The sequence below is a fragment of the Eutrigla gurnardus genome (assembly GCF_963514095.1).
Source record: "Eutrigla gurnardus genome assembly, chromosome: 1".
Classification (NCBI taxonomy): Eukaryota; Metazoa; Chordata; class Actinopteri; order Perciformes; family Triglidae; genus Eutrigla; species Eutrigla gurnardus.
This window is the reverse complement of record NC_139915.1, coordinates 24088531-24113395: the sequence shown is the minus strand read 5'-3', so window position 1 is coordinate 24113395 and position 24865 is coordinate 24088531. Positions and strand designations below refer to the sequence as shown.

The following is a 24865-nucleotide window of genomic DNA, read 5'->3' as shown; positions in this document are numbered from 1 at the left end:
ACCTCGGTGATAAGATGGATAGTTACCATAGCCACCATGGCTTAGCATGTAGGTATCAGAGTGTGTGTGTGTGTGTGTGTGTGTGTGTGTGTGTGTGTGTATATATATATATATATATATATATATATATATATATATATATATAGAGAGAGAGAGAGAGAGAGAGAGAGGGAGAGAGAGAGAGAGAGAGAGAGAGTTAGTCTTTTCTTTACATATTGTTCTAGACATAACATCTAAGAAGAGAGAATCATTTACTGTAACACACAAGTAAAAGCAGCATGAAAGAAGTGGGAAATTCTAAAGCACTGCATAGATTGTATGCTTTAGTATGTCACCGTAGCAACAACCCGTTGTTCTGACATTGTTCCGACAAGGAAGCTCATGCAAGGAGGAATGTACGTTCTTGGCAAATCATGAATGTTCCAAGTAAAGCTCTGCATCTTATGTTTTAGAGGGTTTTTGCCCCAGGGTCACAAAAGATATTAGGATACTTACTTGGAGAGCAGCATAAGGAATTTGCTCCATTGTCTTAGGTCAGCATTACTGATACGTTAACTATTAATTACCAATGAATTCTAGCACACAATGTTTTATATTCCTCCAAATTTTATTTCCCGAATTGAACGGGTCATGGTAACAGCCACATTTTCTGCAATATTTCAAGTTTCAAAATATGTGAAATATATGGAAGAGGTTAAAAGAGAGTCAAGTTCTTGAAACGCTTTCATCTTTCAAAACTCTTCACTTTAGGAGTCAAAAAGCTCACATCCTCTCTCTAAAAATGGAAGCACAGAGGGACAGAATGCGCTTCTTTGCACACTCTGAATGGAAGCAAAAGGATATATTTTTCCTTTCACTGGGCCCAATGTGATTGTTTGAATAGAGGAGAGAATCTAAAGGAAATGAGGCCGCAGGGGGCAGTGTTTTTAAAATACTGCAATAAAACACACAGAAGATGCCTGACTTCAGAATAATACATTATATTTTTTATTTAAAATAGTTTCACATTTTTTAATCTAAAAAGTTCAGTGTGACTTACTTGTATCCAAACACAGTCAAAGCCTCAAAAATGTAATTACAGGACGTTGAATGTGATCAATTTATAATTTAATGATGAATTTGCTTCCATGACAGAAATTATTCTGTAAAGCTGAGGTGTCACATTTTTTTTTGAATCTGTCATTTTGGAAAGCAAGTGTATTCATATTTATGCATGCTTATTATGCAAATCAAGCCTCATGGGGCCTCCGCGTGTTGTCACATGGATTGACACATAACAAAAAATAAATAAAAAAAACATACTGTTTACCAGCAGGGATGTTTGAATGTGTGGCATTCTTGTAGCATCACAAAGACTGGAGCAAGCTGCACCACAACGTGTTATTTTACTGACCTTGAAATAGGATGTATTCATCAGTAAGGCATTTTTCTGCCCTGCACAGTGTGAATGATGCAAAAGATCGAATAGGGATAATGCACTGAGAATAAACAAATGTCAGGTCTTTATTTTCGGCAATGTTCAAAAGACTTTGATTGCACATTCTTCACCTAGTGGACATTTTGGGGGAAGTGGAGAGTCATCTGCCTTGCCACTCTGGATGTGGAAGACGTCGAGGACGTGTACGTGTCCGCGTTCATGACAACTGGAATGATCGCCTTGGGATGTGGAATCTTCATGCTATATCGGAAAATGCGAAAGGTCGCCACTGAGCTGACCAGTGTGAGGGTGGACAACGCCAACATTCGGTCTGCTGTGGTTGGGATGCGCTCTGACATCTCTGCAGTTTGCGAGTCCGCGGCTCTGGTGCGAGTTGAACTGGCCACTAACCGGGAAGAAATAGTGACAAATCGGTCAGCCATGGTCGGGATGCGCTCTGACCTCTCCACAGCTCGCGAGTTCCCGTTACGGAAGCGAGGTGAAGTGGCCATTAACCGGGAGGAAATGGCGAAGTTAAGGGCAGCGAAAGCTGCAGAGGACAGTGATGATTAATAAATTAAAAGAGAAAAAAAAGGGGCTCCCACACCATCCCATCAAATAGTAGCTACACTGGACTTTCTTTTTTTTTTTTTTTGTTCTGCTCTCTGTCGATTTGACCCCCTCCAGACTTTGTTACATGATGAGACTGCTGTTCACTCGTGATGAACAAATATGGACACGTGTGCAAACACTGACGTATTCTGTATGCACTGGATTTCAGCTCTCTGTATCACCTACTGCTGTAACATAGTATGTCAAATGTCACAAGTGTAAGAAAATGTTAAAATGCAATTGACAAGAAAAGACTATCTTTATTCTTTGTTCTTTTTTACTTTCTATCTTTAATTTTATTTTATTTTTATTCTTTATTTTCTTTAATCTTATTATTATTATTATTATTATTATTATTATTATTATTTATTTATTTTTTTCTTCTTTCTTTTCCCCCCTGGGTAATGGGGGCGGGACTAGATAAGCCTCGGCTTCTCCCGCTTTCCCTTTCGGCCATGTGTATTCATGTTTACTGTGTGAGCAAGATGTGTGATGATGACTTAATGTACATGCCCGAAATAAACAAATAAATAAATACATTTTGACAAAGAAAAAGGGAAGTTTAATTTACTTACAGCAGCAATGCTAAATTGAGTGCATAATGGGCTAAATATTTCCATGAAAAATCACTTTTCTCTCTTCCTTACCACCCTTATCCTCTCGCTGTAGTTTCATCCAAAAATATCAGGTTACCAGTGGCAACAGCTGCGTGCTTCATTTCCTTCTTTCCAACAGGTTTGATTGTTGTGCTGTTGACTGCATTATGATGCTATACAGCAAAATTATGACTGTAATTGGAAACTGCTTTATAATGGTTAATTTTCTGTTCATGCAAAAGGTATGCCTCAAAAGTCAGTTTGGTGTCTTCGTTTATGGACATATTGCCATTATGGACCATTGTGATTGGTACAGCTGTTTAATAGTTAATGTGAAGATAATGATCAATCTTTACACCCATCCTATTTATATTCAATTCTACCTGCTCTTTAGCTAATATATACATTAACATATAAAAACAAAAGTAGTAAGTAGTAGCAGGCTGCTAAAATAGGCCCCTCATGTCTGTCCGTGCTCGTCTGTGTGCGTTACATTATGCATGTGCGTGCGCATCTGTGCATGCACACAAAGTCGTATGTGTGCCTTTGTGCCCTGCTGGTGGTTAACAGTGTGGGCCGTCCTGAGGGAGGAGTAGGCTCAAGGTCCCTGGTGAGGATGTCATCTTGTCTGACTCAGCCCACAGGGACAGACAAACTCGCAGGAGACTCACTCACTCTCTGCCTCATTGATTTAAATGCCATGGATATTATGATGAACTGCAGCGGCTCTTCGCGGCATTTCCATACTCTAATTACTATTCCGGGAATGCGTCTATAGGAGCGCGTGGACGGACAGGTTCGCTCGAGACAAAAGGCTGGCGGACCAGAATGGCAGCTGAGGACAGTATAGTTCTCCCTGTGACATAATTCCCTCATCTTGGCTTTAGACCCAGTTCTGTCAAAGGACCCCCTAAGATGTATCACAGGGGCCGACTGACACAGAGCCCACGGAGACACTAACTCCTGTTGATGTTACTCAAATATATAATGCATTAGGACACAGCCAAACCTATGACTTAACTAATATAGGAGTCCACTCTGCTTCAGTGTGAATCACCATGGCAGTGTATTTTTTTGAATGCCCACTGCAAAAATGTAACATTTGTGAAATAGCTAGTTTTACACCTATCAATATCAAAAGCCGTACGCTGTAAGCTGAGACAGAGAGATCAGAATTGACTGTGCTACACTGAGAACCGCAGAAAGGCATCAGAAAGTGTTGGAGAGCACTATAACCCTGTATACGTCTAATTGGAGGAACACAACTCCACTTGCAGAGGTGCATTTGAAATTAAATTAAAATATTATATAGAGTGAAGCTGTTCCAACAGGCTGAAGATGAGTAAACGGGCTGCTGGAGCATTGGATCTGTAATGACATGCTCCACAGACCACAGCCGTTAAACAACTATGCAGTGGATATCCAGCTTATACTGTAGAACAGAAGTATTCGGAAGTCTAGACTCTAGAGGTAGTACAATTTTTTTCTCCTCTTGATAAGGAATCATGGTTTATTGCCAAAACATAGTGACGTTTCTGATATTATCCTTTTTAAAGGAACACATTTTTTGATTAAGGTGATATAGTCTCTTTCTCTTTTAATCACCTACTAATACCTTCTTTTATTATCTTAGGTGGAGGTTTGGTGAGCGGGCTCCCCACTATCTGACGACTGATATTTATTTGGGTCTGAACTTTACATAACATATGACCCTGTCACAAAAATGATTGATAAGAAAACTCAATTGGCAAAACAGAGCAGAGATGCAGACTTGACACTAAACTTGGGCTTGAGATTTGGGAGTAATGTACATCTTATTTCTTATTTTTTGATGCATTAAATATCAAGGGAATGTGAGCTGAAGTCCTCCAGGACTTATCATGTGTAACCTTATGCTTGTTTGCATACAGTGCTGGATTAGCCATTACTATAAAAATGATCAGCTGATTTACTCATCCAATTTCTGCTGCAGCCATATCTTCTGGCCAGTGTTCCTCCGAGAGAAAGACCATGTTAATAATAAATGTCGGATATAAGCAGGGTACAGTGTATTGTTGACCGCATAATGTTACAAACTTACCATTACACTTGGTTTAAGAGGCCAGAGGGATGTGTTCATTTACAGCAGATTTAGTAAACTGTCATTAGTTGGAGACCCAGTTTAATTATACTGTTGTTGAAGAATACTGTAGGTTCCAGTTATTATTGCATGCCTAAAAATGTTTGCAACATTTCACTTGTATCCTGAGGAATGTATTTTTTCACTGTGTGCCATGAGCAATTCCGGCAAAAAAACACACTGATAAATGATTTAGATGATATATTATACATGATATAAATGATCCGGGAGGGTGAAGGATTTTGGCCAACATTTCTCCACAAAATAAATCGTCCTGTCTCTCAGGGCTTCCACTGATTTTCTTTTGAGTGTTTATCATGTATGTAATAAAGAATAGAATGAAAGAGTGATTTTCAGACATATTCATTAACTCTCCAATCCTCCTCCCTTTCTTGGTTTCTTATTGTATTCCCTCTCTTTTCTGTCTTCCTTCCTACCTCTCTCTGTCGCTCTCCTTCTCTCCCCCTCACACATTCAGAGATTCACACAGAGATGCTAAAATTAGCAGCATCCACTTCTGCACCAGCTCCGGCACCAAAGGCCTCCGAGCAGGAAGCAGAGGATGCATCAGAGACTTCATTAAGTAATGCACGTGCACACGACACACACACTTACGAATACAGACTCCTCTTTTATTCTCATTCATTTTTTCACATTTACGCGCGCAACTGAAGACTTGCGCGGCTGCACATACGGCGAACACGCCTGCGTGCACAGACACACAAACGGACAAACACAGGCCAGCGATGCAGGACATTCTTGCTCGCCTCCTTAGGGTGTCTCTGTCAGCTGCCTCGACAGCTATGTGTGCCGTCTTATATAAGCAGGTCACTCTGAATTACTTCTGTTTGTCTGAATGAATAGGACAGGCTCTGTATACCTACTCCTACCACCTCATTATTGTCATTCAGTGTGTGAAGAGCACAACCTGAACATGCAGGAATGTGAAGGCACACTGCAGGATGCACATACAGCTTAACTCTTTAAAGATGGAGGCACTGACAGTGTTTGACAGTATGATGGGGGAGAAACATCACACCAGTAAAAAAGAAAAGTTACCTTCCTTTGTTAGATTTCTTTCACAAAATTTCAAGAAATTCCTCAGGACTTATCTCACACAAAACAAAGCAATCAACTTGCTTGTGTTCCACTAACAATTTCTAGCCGTGGATGTGCAGCCAAATGACTGTTTTGTAACTGATCTTTGTAAAAGGGAGTCATTATTCGGAGAAATTAAATCACTAATTTCTTTTCTTGTTAATTTCTGTGGACATCCCTTTTCCCCCCCTCGAGCTGTTTGCGTGTGCCAGATGCGAGCGTCTCTGACCAGGCCAATATAAAAAATGATTTACTTTAACATTAAAACTGCTTACACTGCTCGTATTACTCTGCGTGCCGATGTTAGCAGTTATTGATAGAGATTTAATTAGCTGCACTTCTATCTCCCTGCGAGTAGAGAGACTGTGGCCAACCGGTGCAGCAGGTCAATTTGAAAGTTAGTGAGGCCAAATGTGTTAGTGAAAAAAAGGAACACATTCCTTTTATTCCACAGTGGCAAATTACCACAAGCAGGCAATCTTTTTTGTGGGACCGTTCAGCCATGAGATGCATTTTCAACGAATACGTTTTTGATACAAAAAGTGACAAGTGAACGCCACTCATTCATCCTCTTAAATCTGAGATGTGGCCACAGTAGCAATGCAAAAATATTCTGCAACAAACACGCATATACCTGGGTTATTGAGAACACAGGATCAGCAAATAAAAGTGGGCTCTGCTTTACAAGTTACAATTCACACCATCTATTATTTGTTAGTTTTTACAATGTACACAGTCAAACACATAATGTGGTTTACAATGTGCATGTGTGCACCCTATGCATCTTATAAGATGTCAAACTCTCCTAGCCTGTCATCACCAAACAAAAACCTAGAACTCCGACAGCCAGTAGGACCAACAAGAAATGAGCAATAATTCATACAAAGTGCTCCTTTGAGGAACATGACAGTCATGTCCTCCTCCTGGCACGTGTCGCTGTGGGCGGGCGGTGATGCACTGACAAGACGAGGCAAAGGGAGGCAAAGCAGGGGAAGTTGGTTCAGGCTCAACGAGTGAGAAAGAGGGTATATGTGACTGAGTGCGTCCATGATTGTTGTCTCCTTTTGTAACACTGACACCCTCCGGCAAATCAGACACACATACACAAACACACACTCTGCCCAAACCTGCTGTGACAGCAGTCAGTAACACCCTAGGTGGTCACATGCCCAGCTGCCCTGACTCAGATTTGCACACATACACACAGGCGGTCGCAATTGCTCGGTGTGTCTTTCTGTGTATATTATCCTTCATAAAGGTGAAAAGACTAGTGGTTTAAATATGTATTGTACAATAATGAAACTGTGCTGTTGAGCAGAAGCCTCATTTTATAATAATGAATGTGTATTGTTGCTTTTGTTTAGACTATTGCTCTACTGACTTGTTTGGCAATGGTTTAATAACTCCCAAAATAAAAATGTGTGTTCACATTTTGCTCCGGAAATTAATAAAGTGTCTCCAAAGGGTTACAATATCACAAAATTGACATTTGTTTTACCTAAAAGTGGTCGCAATGTGCATCTTTCTGCAGATGAACACAGTATTCTTTATTTATTTACTGAATACAATAAGAAAGTTTCTTTTCTCAACACTTATTCATACTTTTATATCCTTCAACATTAACAGAATGAACAAGTCTTAATATATTCTACTCTTCTGTGAAAAGTACCATTGTAACTCCCATATATGCTCTTTAAAGGTGCTCAATGTGGGATTCAGAGCACATCCATTGCCTCGAGTCAGCTCTCAACATGAACAGCTGAGCCACGAACAGTGCAAACAACAGCAACAACGGTGACAGAGCTTCCAGTGTTTACCTGGGTGTGTGTTTGTGTGTGTGGGGGGGCAATACTATGACAACGTCTGGAATTGGGACGGCGTTATCAGCGGTAAACGGTGTATGAATGCAGTGTGGAGTGTTGGCCATTAGCTAGCCAAAGGGCAAAACAGTCACACTCACATGCACTAAAATGCAACTGTGATCGGCCACGCTATGCAAACAAAGCACAGAGGATCTGAGATTACAGCACACAGAGTTGGAGAGTGAATTCATTCTCTGCGCAGACAGACAACACTCCACTCTATCTTTACATTGCAAATAGTTGTTTCCTGCCATGTTAATACTACAAACCCTGTATAGATCCTTAACATGTGCTGCTGCAGTAAATACAATCCAAGGTAAAATTTTTCACTGATGATCCTTTGTTCACATTCACATTAAAAATGTTGCAGCTGAAGCTCAGCTTACAGTGTAGAACTGACACCTGTTACAGCTATGGCTTTGTTTGTGATGATTGCTAAAGAACCAATATATTTTTCACTTCAAACTTTGGACTAGAAAAATTTCTCAAACCCCATTGCAGAATTATACAATCCTCTACAGATTTGACAGAATGTCAGTGGGTTTTGTATTTTTTGTGCCAAATCTGCTGGTTTGTGTTCCAACACAAAACACACAGTGGTCACCATCCTTCCAATAAAAAACAGACACGGTTTCAGAGTATTGCATCGCCAGATGATGAAACAACGTTGATGGATGAGTCTTCTTCCATTTCTCTTTAGGGCAACGGAAGGAGATGAGGTAACAAGAAAAAACATCCTATTTATGACAGAAGGCAATGGAAGTTTGAGAATATTTAACTTTAACATCACCACGAATCTGAGATAGAAGATACTGGTAGTCCAGACTGCTGTCTCCTTTATTTTCAGTAAATATTACACCAAGGTATCCGTTTTACAAGGATATGGTGAATCGTGAAAAAAAGGTAAGGATGGGATTGATTTTATATAAATCTCAGTCCCCACGCTCCAACATGTTCTTGCTGCTTTATTGCTGCTCATTACCTCACCACAGAAATAACACATCCGTGTGTGCTGCAGACACCAACGAAGCTGCATGCCTCACCAAAATCTGATGCACATGCACATTTATATGCATATAGTCCACACGCATTCTAAATCCAAACAGCATATCACATTTAAAACCCACTCATACTGCGCACATGGATCTATATGCAGCCTATATGTGGGGATATATCCAGACACTGCAGAGGCACCTGGTTACCATAGCACCCGAGGTGGCTTAACACTGAGAAAGCAGCAGGTGTGGCTTCGTCCATGAGGATAACTCACCAATAAGCTGGCCTTTCTCTTTCACAGTGTAAAGAGAATTTATAATGCTTGACCTCAGTCATATCCCTGCTTCTCATCGCAATCCCTCTCTCTCTCCCCCTCTCCTTCCATCTTTAAACTAGCAAGCATCATGACTTCTGACATGTCAAGTTCAACATCGAGCTGGTTCAGAGGTTCAACTTGGCTCGGACACATGTTTTATACATGAAAAAACAAAAAAACAAACAAATGCATCAACCTTAGTGTTAAAGTGGGGCCAGAGCGGATAAGAGCACCATATATTCTCTGGTAATCTTCTCCACCCAAGTCAAATACAAACTGTGTTCTACACATCACAGAACAAGCTTTCGGTCCAGAGAAAGTGTGACTTTGATTTGAACCGATCACAAATGTGAAAGGAATTTGGTAAACAGGAGCAGGGTGTGTGCTGCGTACTAATGTAAAATTGCATGATTCCTGGATTATAAAACTCAAGCTGAGCTGCAGATAGAGGGGGCGGTGACTGAAGTCAAACCCAACGTTTAAATGGGGTACATCTATCTTCTTGCCAGCACAGCAGAGCTGTGATTTATTGCTTGATCACTGTCTCTACTGTCGTTGGGGGAAAAAAAAGGCTCATGATGACACAATACTTAACTTTTGAAGACTATGGGAATGTGATTGAATGTGAAATACATTTACTGTTTAAATTAGGCACCATAAGGCTGCTATGGAAAGACAGATTTACAATCTTGGGCAATTAGTGATAGTGGAAATAAGTGATTATTTTGGCCCATAGATTTCAACTTGTAAATCACTCCTTTCATATGGTGCAAAATCCCATTTGTATGCCTTTATCACAAACATGGAAGACAATTCTTCTTATATACTAATTGCATTGTACTGTTACAAATTATAGGTTCAATACTTAACCTTAACCCATAAATGTCTCTTAAATTATTTAAAAGTAAACTATATTTTGGAGATTGCCCTATTATCTTATATTGCTTGTGAAGGCATTGGGACTACACACCAAAATACAGGAACAAACACACACACACACACACACACACACACACACACACACACACACGCTCTAGCACACCAATACACAAACCATCTCATCTGTTTTGACGATATTATTAATCGATTGTTTATATTGATTAAAACAAATGTCACTTTCTATGATGATCAATAGAGTGAAATCAGGGATAATGAAGTTATAGAGTAGAGCTGACCACAAACAGCACTGTGACACCAGCCAACAAACTGCACCAAGATTCAGAGCATCCAGCACAGCCAGACTTAACACTTAGTCCTGAGTTCCCACACGCCAAGGAGAAGGGATGCATCAGAATGAATTGTTAATTAGTGAATAGCTAACAAGTAGCGACACATTCAGCAGCGACAACCTGTGTACACTGTTGCAAAGTGTGACCTATTATTCTTCACCGACACTCGACCCATTTATACCATTTATCTTCAGCGCTCATTCACTACCTTACACTTGCCCTTAAGCAGGAGATAATTGTCCGACCAGCAGCATTACTCACCTTCCATTGCATACTTCATATCCAGGGCGAAGAGGCTCCACATGATCTCGGCGCTGGTCTTGCCCGCATTCAGCTCCTGTGGAAACCTGGCGGAATTGAAACAGATTCCAATCAGACTCATTTCCGTAAAAAAACACACGCTCGGCTGGTTGGCCTGAGGCGCGGCCCCCGGCCTGAATCTCTAACAAATGACTCAACAGACGTGGAAGAAGACATGGCTGGTGGATCTCTTAATCTAATAATCCCATTTCCAAACCTGCTGGAATTTGGGTGGAGTGGAGATGCATGCACGGGGAGATGAGGCAAAAGTACGGGAGGAAATGACACAGCAAAGGAGAGAGTGAGCGAGAGAGGGAGAGAGAAAGGGTGGCAACCTATTTGGGAAGCAATCTGAACGCTTATGGATTTTCAGTCAAAGCTTGAATGCGAGGTGTCAATGGTTTAATTACCCGTATCTTCAAGACAGTGATGGGAGGACATTTATAGATGACGGGGCTTGGCCCGAGAAAGGTCAATTTATCTGGAAATGTTTTACTTTTGCTGGAGGCCGCCCCACCAACAACAAAACACATTTGACCGACAATTTCTATTGTAAAGTAATCATCTGCTCAGCCGAGACACCGACTACACACACACACACACACACACACACACCCTTCTCTTCTCTTCCCTCCATAACCTTCGGCACATCCTTTTATGGAGCAAAAGAACAAACACTGAGATTAGAAGGCGGATTTGTGCTCCCAGTGGCAGCAGGAAGAAATAAAAAAAAAAATCCCAAGAATCCCAGAAACAATTTCTCCCTCTTTCATCTCTATCACTCTCAGAATCTGTCTCTCAACCTCGGCTATTCTCCATTCTCATCAGGCACACAAGTGGTGTACCATGGGCGAGGCAGACAATAAAAGAAATGGCAAAAAATGAATGTATATTGTCTGCAGCTACTGTGCATGTCTGTAGAAGGTTTACAATCTACTTCTATGTAGTGAAATAAATGCTGTTACGTGGTTTACAATCTGCATGACAAGTATTCCTGGAAATAATCTCCAAAGCTTCTTATCCTGTACACTTTCAAATATGACGACAGCATCCAATTTTATATTTCCAATCATGAAACGATTTCTGTTGATCTGTCTATAGGCTCGAGCATTTCTAAGCTCGTTTCCCAAGTAAATATTCCCTGCACAAAAAAACAACATTTTAACGCTTTTCCCTCTGGCAGCAGCTCCCATTATTTAAAGACAACATCCCCACTCCTGGGTTTATTGTGAAAAAGCATTGGAATTCCTGTCACTCTGGAACTTGACCAGGGGGACCAGGGGAGGAAATGGGCATGAATATTGCATCTATCATTAGACAGTGTAGGAGAGAAAGCTCTGGGCATAAACAGAGTCTTAATAAGTATCGTAAATCAGTAAGAGGAAGGAGAAAATAGGGAGGCGAGAGTGTGATATGTATGATATGGTTATGTATGAGCGCGACAGAAAGAGAAATATATGCTTCATCGTATTGCTTCTGACGTGTGCTCCACTGTAATTTGTTTAATTTTATTCAAATGATCAGAACCATCACCAGAACTCACCCTATCTCTCTCTTTTTTTTTCACAAACAAATCTCTGTTCTGTTATATAATTTAGCAACACTGCATTCCCCTTTTATCTGTCCGCACTATGGCTCACCTACAAACAAAGCTTTTTTTGTGGCTGCCTCAAAGGCTTCTTGCACAACAATGGACTCATTCATGACTCCGCAATGAGTTTATACTTTTTTCATATTTACAGGAGCACCCTCTCTAATCTACCTCCCTTGTCTATTCAATCATACGTCATAAATAATGAAGCCCCCAAATAAATACAGATATCAAACACTTTCATAAACCTCCTTTCAATTCAACCGCATATGTGGACATAATCATGTCCATTTGTTCATGAATGGTTGACATAAAACCTACGGCATGAAAGCAAACACTGAAAACTCAGCCTCTCTCTTCTTCTTGTGTGTTTTCATGGCCATGTATAGATTTGCACACAAATAGGGGACATATGACTACTGGTAATGTTACAATGTTTGCATGTGTAATGAAAATGCCTGACTGCTCACCACAAACGCTGCCATAGCAACTAACTAATTACACAATGAGCATGTTTTTGATCAGAATAATGGTAAAAAAGCATGGAAGTACATACTGGTTAATTACTGGGGTGTAAGCGGTCCGGTCTTCGTCGATTACGGACACCATGAGTGTGATGAGTTTTGGCCAGAAGTCCAGGTTCTTTATAGACGGACCCTGCTCCTCTCGGGGAATGTCCTGCTTCCGGCTCTAAAGAGAGAAGAATTCGGAGGGTGAGAGTCTGAAGACAAGTTTTGAAAAGAAAACAAGAGTTTGTTGAAAACAGAGCAGTTTTCAACGAGAACCGTAAAGTGCACAAGAATACGAAGGAAGGTGCAGTTTTTTTGGTGAGTGAAATTCTATTATTTCATTTATATGTTATCATAGGTATCAAAACCGCATTCCGGAGCAATGAGACCAGGTTTAATGTGAAGTCAATTGGCCGAATCGCATATAGCCTGGGTTCTTAGCTTTAGCTAGCTTTGAAGCTTCAAGCTAGGTGGCAGTGTTTCAGGAACCAGGCTTGGATTAGTCAGCGTCGTCACTGCCAAGAAGGCGATGGCCAGAGCCACCCACTATGAACGTCCTGGAGATGTTTATGTTTTATACAGTCCAAGCTGTATACTCAAAAATCTTAACTACTTAAACCTGACTTGATTTAGTCTGATGGCACAAACTTGAAATTGACATCTATGGAACCATTTTAGCCCTGACTGCTTTGTTAGATTAATCAATTTAGGATTTGAAGCCCCACTTTTCTCAGCTCACTTCGATGGGCACCGGGACTGAAATCTGACAGCTACAGCTTTGAAGTTTTAAAAGTGTAATCACAGTAATACTTTTACGTAAATGTGTGTCAGAGGGTTCTGCTTAAATCTCTGTGGCTGTCCCGGGGCAAAAGGTGTTAAGTATGAAACCTCTCAATGACTCTACCATCTGCTCACCCCACACTGAGTGCAACCACACAGATCTCCAGTCAGTATGTAACCGTCACAATCGCTCACTCACAAACAGGTTCCACAGAAAACAAGCAAGGCCACGCACACAGAAAACACAATGCGGACTCCTACAAAACAATCAGCTGTTCTGATCGGGGGGGAGTTCCTGCCTCAAGTGGAGGAGTTTAAGTATCTTGGGGTCTTGTTCACGAGTGAGGGAAGGATGGAACGCGAGATTGACAGGCGGATCGGTGCAGCGGCTGCAGTAATGCGGTCGCTGTATCGGTCCGTCGTGGTAAAGAGAGAGCTAAGCCGAAAGGCGAGGCTCTCGGTTTACCGGTCACCTATGGTCATGAACTTTGGGTCATGACCGAAAGAATAAGATCCCGGATACAAGCGGCCGAAATGAGCTTCCTCCGTAGGGTGGCGGGGCGCTCCCTTAGAGATAGGGTGAGGAGCCCCGTCACACGGGGGGAGCTCGGAGTAGAGCCGCTGCTCCTCCACATCGAGAGGAGCCAGTTGAGGTGGCTCGGGCATCTGCATCGGATGCCCCCTGGACGCCTCCCTCGGGAGGTGTTCCAGGCATGCCCCACTGGGAGGAGACCCCGAGGAAGACCCAGGACACGCTGGAGTGACTATGTCACCCGGCTGGCCTGGGAACGCCTTGGGGTCCTCCCGGAGGAGCTGGGGGAAGTGTCCGGGGAGAGGGAAGTCTGGGCGTCCCTGCTCAGGCAGCTGCCCCCGCGACCCGGTACCGGATAAGCGGAAGAAAATGGATGGATGGATGGATGGATGTTCTGAAAGCTCTATAACATAAACAGATATGTCAACATGCAAACACACCCACACGAATATAATCGACTGTACGACTGTGGACTTTGGGGACGTACCCTCCAAAGAGGACGCAGTTCATATTTTCTCATTTGTGCATGTGACTAAAGTAATGCTTATGTTGATGAACCGAAAAGACTGATCAAAATGAAACATGTTCCAATCGGTGATTGAATAATTTAGGTTGAATTATTTAACAACCTTAAGCCTATTGACTGTGGTGCAGCACGGAGAGGAGACGTGTTAGTGAGAGCTTGGGAAATGGAAAGGCAACATGAGTCGATTCATCATTGATGCAATCCTCAAAACCCAATCAAATACCACAATAATCAAGTTGTGTTAGATTCTTGTTTTGAATATAGGGTGATGTGAGGCAGACACCGTGGCTGCAGGAGCTACCGAATTTAATCTTGCAGGAACAAGAAAATAGCAAATAGGGCTTATATTGATTGTGTGACAGTAAGGAAGCATCACCCCAGGGTTACCTTTTCTATCATTTGCGTTTGGTGCAGCAAAATTTAAGTCTATCAACATGTGTGCCACGGTTGTAAAAACAGATTACTGCCCATTCCATTAGAGGTTCCTTCAGACATCATATTGATCAAAGACTCATTACTTTCTAATTTGCATATTCACTTATGTTTGCTATATAACACGACATGAGAAATGCATAGCGGAGGATCCAGGGAGGTTTCTATGCAACAGACTCAAAGAATGTGTTGGCACTTGCAGCTGAAGCTGGATTCACATTAACCCGAGTTCAAAAACACAGCACGGTAGCGTAAATCATCTAGAGTGTGCACTATTGGAAAAGCATGGCTGAGACGTGAAACAACATTGGTTCGTGTGATCACAAATTAAGAGCATCACCAGACACGGATTTGCTTGGTCCATCAACCAGGAAATTCAAAATATTGAGATGTTGACAGAAAAAAGTGATACGAGCTATACGAAATATTGAACCCTAACGCTCGTCATTGTTTGAAAATGTAATGACATTAAGTGAAATTAGAATAGCGATGCTTACTTCAAAGAGGAAACGCCTGGTCTGGTATGAGAGGACAGGGCCATCAGGGGGAGATGTGCTACTACATGGTAAATGTCTGTTAAATTGGAGGGATGATATAATGAAACAAATATCTCTGCAGGCGGTGACTCAGCTATGCAAAAACCTGTCTGTGGGTGTATCTTTGTGCGTGTGCGCGTGCATAGATGTATGAATGTATGAAGGACACCGAAGGTTGTGTCATTCCTACTAAATTAGATGCGGTACGCATCCAACTCAAACACAGCGTAGACTCCCCTTCGCTCATCTGTATTCACCTCGAGTATGTACAAACACGTTGTTAAAGGTGATTAAGTAGCGTGCCGTCTTTTTACACTCAACAACAGACCCATGGGCTTCACTCTCAGCTGTACTAGGAGGGCGGATACTGTACTGAGCTCAAGAACCCTGTGTAGTTTCACTACTTCTAGTACACAGTGGAGGTTGGGGAAATATGCATAGCACTGTGTCACTCCTCCATAGGTAAGCTAGTGCTTTATGTTTATTGTTTAGCACTTTCAGCCCACGCATGGGAGGAATAAGCATTAGCATATAACAGGCTCTTCATCAATTCCGACAATATGACACAAATTACAGACTCTCTGATTGAAGGATGTTCTTGGAGAATGTGATCAAATTCCCAAAAGAAAAGAGCTTTGGTTAGAACCGGAGCTGGCGTGATGAATTTTAACACCCAGAGAAAATTGGTTGTATGTGTAAATGTTGAAAAAAACAACAACAAAAAACACTCAAAGGCACACATTCTGAAAACAAACAAAGTGTTCTTCAAACACAGTTGAATCAACCATTTGGGTCTTGTTGGCAAATATGCGTATATGTATGCCAGTGAGAGAGATACTTATCGAATCAATTTGAATAGCTTGCTCAGTAACGAGTGGAGCAGCCTCCTAGTCCTCCTCGTCCTCCTCTCACAAACAGGACTAGCAGATTGCTGCTTTAGCACACCTGTCAACGATTACCAACCTCCCTCTTCAAAACCAGCTTCTTTTCATCCGTCTACTTATACATTCATATTTGCATTACACATGAGTGTGATTATTATCACAGATGCATGTGCATGCTACAAGACGGTTCTCGTCTGTGGGACCATCATTGTCGACCATTCATTCACAGTGGACAAGTCAAAAATGAGATTGTGGCAGTTTTCCCCCGTTGTTCTTTACAGTGATTCCAAAATCTCCCTTCTCCTGCCAGGATTTAAGGAACCGTAAAGCTAGATTCCCCCTGTGCCTTCCTCCCCACCCCCAGTCATTTTACGCCCAGGCAGAAACAGAGAGCTTTGTTGTTGCGTTATGCAAGATGCCTCGCTGTGGCTTGGATATTTCGCCGCCTGCCTGGCTACCGTGTCAGCTCTTGTGTCGCCGCACTCACTCAATGCTTCCAACTGGAGAATTGGTGTCTGAAATGAGTTGTAACCGCTGAGTCGAAGGCTACTTAGCAGATGTGAACATAATAATTTAGAGTCGCGGTGCCATTTGCTTTGGTATGAAGTTGATGTCTTGTTCGTCTGCTGTGGAGGAAACCTCGATGGAGAGGCTGTCCATTGTGGAACTGTGGTGGACAAGGAGCTAATTAGCTGGAGTGTCTATCTCTCCGGTTTGGTAATTGCTTACAACCCTTCAGGCTGTTTAAACAAAGGATGCATATTATTCAACTTTTGAGCGGAATGCACCCATTATCTTAAAAAGACATTATCTTCCGGGGTAGGGAGGCCATTCTACTTGGGAAGCAAAGCTTAAAATAATCCAACAGAGCTGCCTGTTGCCTGGTGATTTACTCAGCTGACACCAAGTCAAGTAAAGTAGTCCAGGGGAATCTTCACGTGGAACTGAGGGGTGGATGATGCTGTGTTTCTTGAAAATGTAATTAGGTCTGTGTCTTCTTAATATGACAACATTGCCTACAGCTGCTCATGGCTTGACAGTGATACATTCTCACATGACAAGTCAGTGTGGCAGCATTCTTTCATGCCAGTTTCTTTATGCCATCCACATTGAGACTTGCTTTTTGTGCTCATAGAGTACATCAGGATCTATCTGTACACTCGAGAGCCAGAAGAAATGCCTTAAACAGTTGAGGGTAAATGCTGCCTGATGCTCGGTCGCTTTTATAGGACTCTTAACTGCAGACTCCCTTTCTCAGAAGGTCGAAGTCCTTCATGCAAGTTTGCCACAGACACAGTGTAAATTTTTATTGTCTGGTAAATGTCAGTCATGACATATAGCCCATTGATTTCCAGCCATGCTGGATTGGATTTATATTTTCTCGGCATTGTCACACAGCAAGCGACGCACACTGAAGCTGAGAAAGGAAGACGTGATGTCAGCTTTATGACAGGCTGAAGGTGATACGCGATGAAGGCACGAGGTGAGTGCGAGCGCCTGGCAGAAAATCCTGCTTTTTTTTATTTCAAGTTTCTGAGGAATGAATTAGGAGTGGCCCTGAAATAATAGTTATATCTGATATTACTGTAATGACTTTTGAAGTACTGTCGGTAATTAAAGGTGGGTTACTCTCGCTACTCTCCTACATGAATTTAAGTAAGCTCACAGCTCACTTTGCAGTAATGTAGGCAGAACATTTATAAAGACTCCCTTAAGTGTGAGTTATTTAGTTCATTTTGTATATCTGACGGGCTAATTACCAGATGTTGAGTTGCTAGTTTGTAGATGAAATGTGATTACATACATCAGCAGAGCAGGTTTGCTGTAGGCTGCTTTCAATAAAGTTTAACAGCTCTCACACTGTGTTTACTCATTAAATAAAGATTCACAAATAAACCAAAAACAACTTTTACAACAACAATTATCAACTGTACCTAGATTTTTATTAGTCTGCTTGCCAGTATCCTGTGTGTACTATCCATAAAAAGATAAATCCTCTAGCATTTTTTCATAATATCTTGTTGAGTGCTGGGTGATGCTTTCAACCCAGGGAAGACATAAAAACAACAGCCTAAATGAAAGAACTCAAATAATTCTAAAGCTGAACATCTGGCAGACAAATCCCATCCTAAAATAAAGCCGAACAAATGCAACAACATTTTTTACATTACTGGTTGCATTCATATTCTCCTTTTCAACAGTTACAGCAGGATGTAAAAAAGTTGTCTCAGTCACTGACAACGCAGTGTTTTTTAAGGTAAAAAGAGATTATGAGTGATTAGACTCTAACACTATCCACACCCTCTTCTTCATCTTTTGGACACAATGTGTTTGTGTTTGATGTTCTTCAGATACACGAGAACCGAACCAAAGAGAGAACTGAGTTGTATTGTCCAGTTGTTTGGTGTGTGTGTCACAGCATCTGCAGTATGCAACGTGACGAACACAGAGATCAAAACCGATTGGGCAGTTATTCACTTTGTCGATGGTTTGCAGAGCTGTTATAGAGAAGCTATATTGGTACCTTTGCAACAACAACAACTTTAATGAGCTGAAAAGGTTGATTAGTATTGACTGTCAAAAAGGATTTGGAAGCTGTTTACCTGGTCAAGGAGTTGATTGTACAATTCATGACAGTTATCAAAAATGTATTTGTATGTGGAGTCCAGACACGCCTTGACGCAATCCTTCACCACCATACTGGCCCTCGGTGGACTCTGGAGCTCTTGTACCTGCACGCAAACACAAACACAAACACACACGGTTGAAATGTTAGGCATGGTAATACTATATCAAATCATCCAATTAACATATATGATGTTAGAAACCCAAATCATTGAGTTACTGTGTCTTTAATGGATTTCTATGTACAGTACCATCCATCGGTCGAGCAATAATGTAATGATATCATATTACATGTCCATAAAACATTAATCCTAAGATATCACTTTCTTGTGGAAAAGGGCAGCCTCCTTACATCCATTATGTATCATAATTGACATGCGGCCAGACTGCGTTTTTGCAGTATGTCGTAGTGTAACGCTGTAGCTCCCGTGTGCAAGCAGCCACGTGCATACACTTTAAAGTTCAGCACGGTTCCGGCACAGAGTGAAAGCATTGGTAACCTAAAGTGACAGATTTCATTCCTTTGCTCATAGCTGCCATCTTAGCTTTGCCTCAGTGCACCAGCTCTTACACGCCCCCACTCCCGCCAAAAGAGAGCTGAATGGAGGCGAGCTCTTCGTATAGGGGTGTCGAGACACACCGTTGGGGCAGAGCGAGGAAGGAGGAAACAAGATGTATGCTTTTTAAACATACAGGTTTACAGTAGAACACAGGTCAACGTGTTCCACAAACATGACCACATTGCATCAAACGATAAATAATTTGAGTGTTGAGGGGGACAGGTTTTCAGGAATTATGAGTTTGGATTGATTTCACGCAAACGAAACGAGCATAAAATCAATGTGGGTTTATGTTTTTAATTGAATGTTGTGCGACTTCACATCCATAAAGTGTATTGAAGGCGTCTTCGTCAGTCAGCCGTTGCAGTTCTGTGATAAAAGGTTATGGATGATTATCTACAATGGTTAACTTGCTGCATCATCGTTTATTCCAGTGTTTATGCTTCTTTCAATTTCTCTTAAATCGAGTGGCATGTCGCCCTCCCCCCCATCCACTCCCTTTTCACATTCTCTCTCTCACACACACACACAAACTACCTTCATCCTGAAGAAGGTGATGCTGGTCAGCAGATCTACCGTGGACTTCAGATCTTGGAGACGCTCTGGGTTTCCTGCAGGAAAATTATCCTGGTGTAAGAAAGAGAGAGAGAGCAAAATCACATGAGGAGACATGTTGGTGAAAGCAGCCATTTAACGTCACCCGCCCCCCACCTAACACATCACATTGGTTAGCCTGAAACATTGAAATTGATTACAGAGCAATGCCCAGCAATCATACCGAAATGGCTGTCTGTCTAATCGTTCAGTGGACAAGGGAGGTCCCTGCTGATGAAAACCTCTATTTCGGGGCCATGAAGTCATCAGGCAGTGCATAGCACCATGACGGGGAGCATATAAAGCCCTGGCAGCCCTGAGGAAAGGCATCGCTTCCTCATACATTATCCTACTCTCTCAAAGCTCTAATAAAATGTTGCTTGTTTTCTATCCCGCCACTATTTTGTCAATAAATGCACAATGGAGATTCAGAAAATAGAGCCAAATCCTCACAGCAGCCTGAAGGCTTGACAGCACAAGCACAGGGGAAGTCTATTTGAGATTACGGCCAATCAGCAGAAGAAAAATCTCTGGCTGACATCTGTTGACATCCGCAGCATAGGGTTTTTTTTGGGGTTGATAGATTATCAAAGATGACAGCTTTGAAGAAGAAGCAAAAAAAAAACAAAAACAAAAAAACAATAACGTTTGGAAGAATAATTGTTCAACACAACCTGGGCAGTGATCTCAAAAAGAACAGTAGCGAGTGGAAAATTTGAATCGCTTGTTAATGCTTTATAGACATTCAGCTGTCAACTCATAGTAAATATCTCTAGACCCGTGATTAATAGGAGCAGTCTTGTTTAGAGGTGAAAGTGTGGCCCCCGATAAAGATAAAAAGCCTCCAGGAAAACAAGCTTGACACATATTCTGCGCAAGCAAATGTGGACCAGTTATTACTATATTTGGCTCCTGATGGTGGGGGAAGGAGCTGCACACTTAAGGCAGTTTGCATCACTGCCTTTTAAATGAACAATAAAGTTATTCAAGGATTTCATCATTTGTTTCCAGCTGAACAATTGTATTCAGTCTAAATTTGAAAATGTGATTTAAAAGCTTGAGTATCCTTTCTCATCCAGTCCCCAGCAGACTCCTTTTAATATAAATCCTTCAATTTGAATCAAAGGAAAGGATTCTCTTGCTGCTGCTGCTGCCCCAGACTCATTCAAAAAAACTGATGGTACTCATGTGCTCCCGGCACATGAGTACCATCAGTTTTTTTCGCTCTCTCTGCTGACACTGGAAATTCCCTCACAATAACCTCACATACATGTAACCTTCAGAGACAAGTGAAACCATCAGTCCCTTTGAAACATGGATTGCGTTGCTTCCACTGCAACCTTGAATGTTGCCATCTGTACACATTCTGAAATCACTGTGCTGGAAAGGTTACGACAACAGCTAAAAATGTGTTTGACCCGTTTCCTTTGGGTGTAGGAATTGCAACTTGTATAGAGTGAAACCAATCCAGGCTGCAACGCTGTTGCTAAAAAGTCATTCTGAAAAATGACAGCTCCTAAAGTAATATTTGCTTTCTTGCTTTTCCAATAGGGGCATCAACACTTTTATCTCAGAGAGGAAATTCACCCACGGAAGAGCTGAAGTTGCACTGAACAAAACATTTCACTCCTGTCACTCTACCTTTCAGTGATGATGGTAGTCTGGTCCTTATAGTCTATTTGTTTTTAAATTAAATGATTCATTCGAATTGCACACAAAATAAAATCTCATGTCATATCTTCACCATTTAAATGAAGAGGGGGAAAAGCATCGCTGTGTAATTACGTGGATTGAAATCAAGTAGAGTCAAGTGATCATTGACATTCTGTTTGCTGCACAGGAGGGTAGGTGGCATCATCACGAAAAAACACATTTCTACAAATTTCTATTTGACACCATATTTTGATTTCAGATGGCAGGAATACACAAAAAGGCATTAATTATTGATCTGTGTAAAGCGAGGAGAACGTTATAAGGATTTATCTAGCAGGGAAGCAAGTTTGCTTCAAAACAGCATGTACTTTCTGAAAGCACAACAAACTAAGAATTTCATGTAAAAAATAGAATATAAAAATTATTCCAGTACCTTACTTTACATTTGGCGATGTTTAAAACAGATGCACAAACCGCCTTTTCTCTGGACACTCTCAATGTTCAGTGTCTGAAGCAGTGACAGCAGTGCAAATAAATCTGTCTATCTTAAAACAAATCTTTATCCAATCTCCAACTTCATCATCAGCTAAAAAACAAGGTAAAAAAATAAACAGCTTTTTTCCCCCCAGAAACAGGCGTGCATTTTAAAAAAGCAAAGCTTCTTTCTCTGAGCCAAAAAAGGAGAAAACATCAGCACCAGCTTGCAAGGATGACAGAAAGTCCATTATGAGATGGGACCAGGGGCCCGTTTCACAAAGCAGGTTCAACAAACTCTGAACCTTACACTGAACTCTGAGTTGATCAACTCTGAGATGGGCAACTCTGAGTTTTCAGTTTCAGAACAGCGGTTTTGAATTAGTTCAGTCAACTCTGAGTATGTAAACTCTGAGTTACGCGCGTGCCTGCCGACTCTATAAAGCCATCATCAATGGAGCTCCGATACTACGATTCACGCAACCGGGAGAGCGTTATTAGATATTACTGAGTGTTTATGTAGAAAACAAGCTCATCCTGAGAAAGCGGAGCAATGTAACTGCAGCAAAGTAGCGATAGTTGGCGTGGCAGACAATTACTGCCCGATCTAATGTGTATAACTGAATGAAACAGTATATTGATCTAAAGGTAATAAGTCTTTATTTTCAGACTTACACAATGACACTGTGGTGTAATGGTTAGCAATGCAGCCCCTGGTGCAGGCGACAGGGGTTCAATTCCCGTAGTTCACAATGTAGCGCACTGAATGAATTATCTTTTTCATTGGGTGTAATCCCCCCAGGCACAGAAAGAAAGTAGCGTCAGTTGAAAGTTAAGCATAAGAATATTGCGCAAATACGTTAACTAAGGCATACGATTTTAATCATATTTCACATATTAAACAGTAAATATAAGCAGATATTTCAACACAGAAATGTACTAAAACATTTCATAAATCTCCCGTTCGCAAAAACACTACCTCCGCAAAGAATCTGGTTGCTGATTATGTCCGCGATATGAAATGTTGAAAATGTCGGAGAATATTGTTTAGATAATATCTAATGTGATTGGAAGGAAAGGTAATCAAAATTGTCTCCCAACCCAAAGCTGCTAGAATCACTTTTATTTCCGTATCGATTAGGTTGACAATGAAAGGACGGCACATTTTTTTCAGAGTTGGTTCAGATTCCGGAAAAAGGCGGAGACATGTAGGGAGAAACTCACGGTTTGTTGAAGCAAACCTGGGGTCCGTTTCACAAAGCAGGTTTAGTGATAACCTTGAGTTAGTTAACCCTGAGATGAGGGAAACTCTGGTTTTTCGGTTTCACAAAGCCAGTTCAGCATAAATCTGAGTCAGTTACCCGGGTAACATACTCCGTGAACCTAACCTGCTCGCTAGCAGGTTTGCTTCAACAAACCCTGAGTTTCTCCCTACATGTCTCCGCCTTTTTCCGGAATCTGAACCAACTCTGAAAAAATGTGCCGTCCTTTCATCGTCAACCTAATCGATATGGAAATAAAAGTGATTCTAGCAGCTTTGCGTTGGGAGACAATTTTGATTACCTTTCCTTCCAATCACATTAGATATTATCTAAACAATATTCTCCGACATTTTCAACATTTCATATCGCGGACATAATCGGCAACCAGATTCTTTGCGGAGGTAGTGTTTTTGCGAACGGGAGATTTATGAAATGTTTAAGTACATTTGTGTGTTGAAATACCTGCTTATATTTACTGTTTAATATTTGAAATATGATTAAAATCATATGCCTTAGTCAACGTATTTGCACAATATTCTTATGCTTAATTTTCAATTGACGCCACTTTCTTTCTGTGCCGGGGGGGATTACACCCAATGAAAATGATAATTCATTCAGTGCGCTACTTTGTGAACTACGGGAGTTGAACCACTGTCGCCTGCGCCGTGGGCGGCGTTGCTAACCATTACACCACAGTGACGCTGTGCCTGTCGGAAAATAAAGAGTTATTACCTTTAGATCAATAGACTGTTTCATTCAGTTATACACATTAGATCGGGCAGTAATTGTCTGCCACGCCAACTATCGCTACTTTGCTGCAGTTACGTTGCTCGGCTTTCTCAGGATGAGCTCGTTTTCTACATAAACACTCAGTAATATCTAATGACGCTCTCCCGGTTGCCATGGTGAATCGTAGTATCGGAGCTCCATTGATGATGGCTTTGTAGAGTCGACAGGCACGCGCGTAACTCAGAGTTTACATACTCAGAGTTGACTGAACTAATTCAAAACCACTGTTCTGAAACCGAAAACTCAGAGTTGCCCATCTCAGAGTTGGTCAACTCAGAGTTCAGGGTTAGGTTCAGAGTTTGTTGAACCTGCTTTGTGAAACGGGCCCCTGCTAGCGAGCAGGTATGCTTCAACAAACAGGTTCACAGAGTATGTTACCCGGGTAACTGACTCAGATTTATGCTGAACTGGCTTTGTGAAACCGAAAAACCAGAGTTTCCCTCATCTCAGGGTTAACTAACTCAAGGTTTTCACTAAACCTGCTTTGTGAAACGGACCCCAGGAGTGAGTGATGCTGATGAGCTTTTAGTTCTTTGTCTTTGTTCTAGTGTCCATTGAATATTATGTTGGGCC

General features: G+C 41.5%; 1 protein-coding gene across 2 annotated transcripts in view; it reads right to left on the bottom strand.

Moving 5' to 3' along the window:
• The window catches only part of LOC311029546 (protein unc-13 homolog C-like), a 102954-nt gene that overhangs the window by 25279 nt on the left and 52810 nt on the right, over positions 1-24865 (bottom strand). For both annotated transcript variants that reach the window (XM_084034741.1, XM_084034742.1), the window contains exons 15-18: positions 20058-20147; positions 18939-19067; positions 12693-12826; positions 10507-10592 (exon numbers count right to left, since the gene is read on the bottom strand). In XM_084034741.1, the coding sequence (XP_083890867.1) occupies positions 10507-10592; positions 12693-12826; positions 18939-19067; positions 20058-20147 (439 nt within the window). The remainder of the gene's footprint in view (positions 1-10506; positions 10593-12692; positions 12827-18938; positions 19068-20057; positions 20148-24865) is intronic.